We start from the raw sequence: 3415 nt of genomic DNA, 5'->3' as shown, positions 1-3415 counted from the left end.
TCCTGGCACCACAGGGCCCCCCAAATCGCTGAGCCCAGGTTGGTTGCCCGGATTCACCTCCCCCAGGGACAGTCTTGGCTACTGAACAAATGTGTTGGGCATGCTGCAAGTAGGAAGCTGTTACTTTATGGTGGCATGAGTATGCAGCGGACCTTTAGCTCTGCCTGTCTTCCAGCCGACACAGATGGTGTGGTAAACTTCCCGGTGACCTCTGTTTTTGAAATTTAAGAACCTAAACTGATCATTGGATTCTGAGTTAAAGATACTATCCCATTGCTGAGGGATTCTTCCTTTAGTCCAGCCTTTTCCAGCTTCTCAGTGGTGGGGAGGGTGGGGGTGTCTTCCTCCCCATATAGCACACACGTCACTCTCCCCTCTGCTGCATGCCTCATGTAACCCAGTACCCCTCACTGCGCATGCAGCACAGGCAGGCTGGCTTCCCCCCATGTGTGCAGCTCCCTCCTCTGTACACAGTGCAAGCAGCCTGTTGTCCATTGCTGAGTGTGCAGTGCGAGTAACCCAGCCTTTTCCTGTGCTGTACACTCAACACAAACACCCCAGCCCTGTTTTAGGCCAAGAAGGCTACTTGGAAGTGCCTTTGAATGTACTTTGAGAATTACAGTGGCACTGGCAAGCTGTAACATCATGGATTGTGGTAGAAAGGCTTAGATCCGTCTTTATAATTTCTAGTAGTATTATGACTTTTTGTTTGTTTCGTGTTAAATCGAGTGGTTTTGTTTAATTCTGAGGAGCATTAGGGAAACAGTACATAAAAATACATGATTAGCTTGACCATTTTAGTCTAATCTTTGGATAAGTATGGAATTATAGAAACTGCACTTCTTCTACGCTACTTTATTTATACTTTGTTTGTCTGTCTCTGTCTTCCTACTCCACCCCTTTTAGAGAAACTGACTTTCACAATTACACGCTGGTCTCTTTGAATGAGGAATTTAATCGTGGACGGGGACTTGACATGGGGGCCAGAGCATGGGAGAAGGGAGAAGTGTTAATGTTCTTCTGCGATGTAGACATTTACTTCACAGCTGAGTTCCTTAACAGTTGCCGTTTGAATGCTGAGCCAGGTAAGTTTCTAAGTGAAACTGCAGAATTTTTCATTCTATTTGGGGCTCAAATGGATCTGCTAAGACCACAGATAAAATACAATTTGAGTGTAGTGGAGTAATGTCAATAGTGTATTTTTTAAAAGGCAAAATTACTCTTCAGACAGAAATGTAAACATTAATGCAGTATTAAGGTGGAGAAACTCAAAATGAAACTGGGAAGATGAACGAGCTAGAGGATAAACATTCACTGTGCTGATGCCTTTAATGTAACTAGTCTTCATTGACAGTCATAGCTAGATTTTAAAATACATATGAATGTTTAGACTGTGTATTGTGTACAGTATACTCAGTTGACACTTTTTTCAAGCTGGGAGTCCGGAAAACAAGCCAAGGTTTTGTGGGCATGGGTTTTTAATATCTATAACAAATTGGAGCATTTTTTCATGGGCTCAAAAGTAAAAAGTTATATCAGTGCTGAGTCAAGCATGGGAAATATGTAGTTGGAAAATCATGAATTTGTCAGTTGTGTAATTTTTTTTTACAGGAAGTTTTTTGTTTTGGCTTTAACTTTTCTCACAGTATGTGCTCCACCAGTCTCTCAGTGCTTTTTATAATGACCTTCATGGTTCCTTCCCCTTTTCCAACCCTTGATTTTTTTATTTTTTTTTTAAGCGTGTATTTAATCCCCACAACATCCTTTTGGGATAAAAAAAAATATATAATCACTGTTTTATTGGTGAGGTAGAATATTAACTGATTTTTTTTTCATTAAGACCACATACTGATGTCAGGGTTAGAATTGGAACCTGAGATACATACTCATATCCCTAGGTTCAGTTCTCCAGGCCTTGATTTCAGGAGCTAGTGAAGCTTTTACATATTCTATAAACCCAATATGTAAGCCAGTATGATGTCACAAAAGGAATTCTTGCTTTTTATTTTTACCTTTTTGATTATTTGAAGCGTACTTTTAAACTCAAATACTTTTCTCAAATGGCAGTTGACAAAGTGTAGATACTTTTCCCCCCAAAAAGATGCGACAGACGAGCTCTTTTTTTCAATTCACTTTATCATCACTTTTACACAATGATAATGGAGTGGGGGCCATTTAAGTACTTGGAAAGGTTTGGAGAGGTCACCCCAGGGGGGCATCTTGTCAACTTTCTCCATGATGCTAAAGCAGTGAAAGTGAGAGAGGCTGCCTTGATCTCTACCACAGTGCAGATGGCATTGCAAATTTGGCTTGGAGTAGAAGTTGAAAAAGACTTCTTCCATTCTTGTGTGCCTGTGAAGGCATATCTGAGCCTTGATGCATATTATAGCATGCTGGTGCTCTTGGAAAAAAGGAAGGAATCTCATCCAAACAGCTTTGGTGAGACCAAGTGAACAGCAAGGCTGACCTCTCATTAACATTGCAATTGGACCTTATCTTAACTTGGTCTTGAATTGGACCTACAGGTTATACAAAGCTGAAAAGGTGATTTGTAACAGCTTAAGAGAAGCATTCTTTTAAATGAAGGTTCTGGAGTCTGGGTACAAGCAGGCAATGTGGGTGGTCTCCCAGGTATGCATAAGCACCCCTGAGGAGTATCCGTCAGACTTCTGCAGCACGCTGTGCATGGACTGTGAAATGGCATTCTCTAGCTACTTCTCCTGTCTACCCTAAAGTAGGAGGGGTGCTTGGGTAACAAATCTATTCTGATTTTTTACAGGCAAGAAAGTTTTTTACCCTGTGGTGTTTAGCCTTTATAATCCAGCTATTGTCTATGCCAATCAAGATATGCCACCACCAGTGGAGCAGCAATTGGTAAGTGACCTGACTTTAAAGAAGCTTAGAACTCTGTGCTGCATATTAATACGCCAGTGGTTTATGGGAGAATGTTATCATGTCCTAGATGTGCGGGCCGGGTGTGAGCCGGGCCCTTTTTTGTGCTGCGCGGGCTGTGGCCAGCAGCCCGGGCACACGGGGTCGGAGAGAACGGGCGACACGCTAGAATTAGGCACGGACTCGTAATGGTAGATTTAAAGTTTGTTTACTTACACCGAAGATGGTTGCGGTGCAGGCTGGAAAACTTGCTTGAGTTGCAGTTACAAACAAAACAACACGAACGATCACGTGGAGTTTGCTAGGCTCCACGGAAACAGAGCTCCGGATGCCCTGGACAAGCGTGCCACCAAAATAGAAACCTCGTAGATATGTCTTAAAAAAAAAAAATTATCGCTCAAAGATGGAAAGAGGTGGGCGGTGGATCAGGTCGCCAAACTCCTCTGAATCTCACACAGGGTTTCTATTACCCTGCCGTGTACCCAGAGTCCCCACGAGATGGATGTGGAGTCCTCTTCGGCTT

The 3415-nt window shown here is 42.7% G+C and overlaps 1 protein-coding gene across 7 annotated transcripts in view; it reads left to right on the top strand.

Annotated features, from left to right (window-relative positions):
- The window catches only part of CSGALNACT2 (chondroitin sulfate N-acetylgalactosaminyltransferase 2), a 56674-nt gene that overhangs the window by 48518 nt on the left and 4741 nt on the right, over positions 1-3415 (top strand). For 6 of the 7 annotated variants that reach the window (XM_025197708.1, XM_025197709.1, XM_025197711.1 and 3 more), the window contains 2 exons: positions 907-1085; positions 2780-2874. In XM_025197708.1, coding sequence (XP_025053493.1) covers positions 907-1085; positions 2780-2874 — 274 coding nt within the window. Of the gene's footprint in view, positions 1-906; positions 1086-2779; positions 2875-3415 lie in introns of those variants that run through there. The other variant, XR_003092795.1, reaches the window with a different exon arrangement.

Source organism: Alligator sinensis, unplaced genomic scaffold (assembly GCF_000455745.1).
Source record: "Alligator sinensis unplaced genomic scaffold, ASM45574v1 scaffold188_1, whole genome shotgun sequence".
Lineage (NCBI taxonomy): Eukaryota > Metazoa > Chordata > Crocodylia > Alligatoridae > Alligator > Alligator sinensis.
This window is presented reverse-complemented; position numbering and strand designations above follow the sequence as displayed.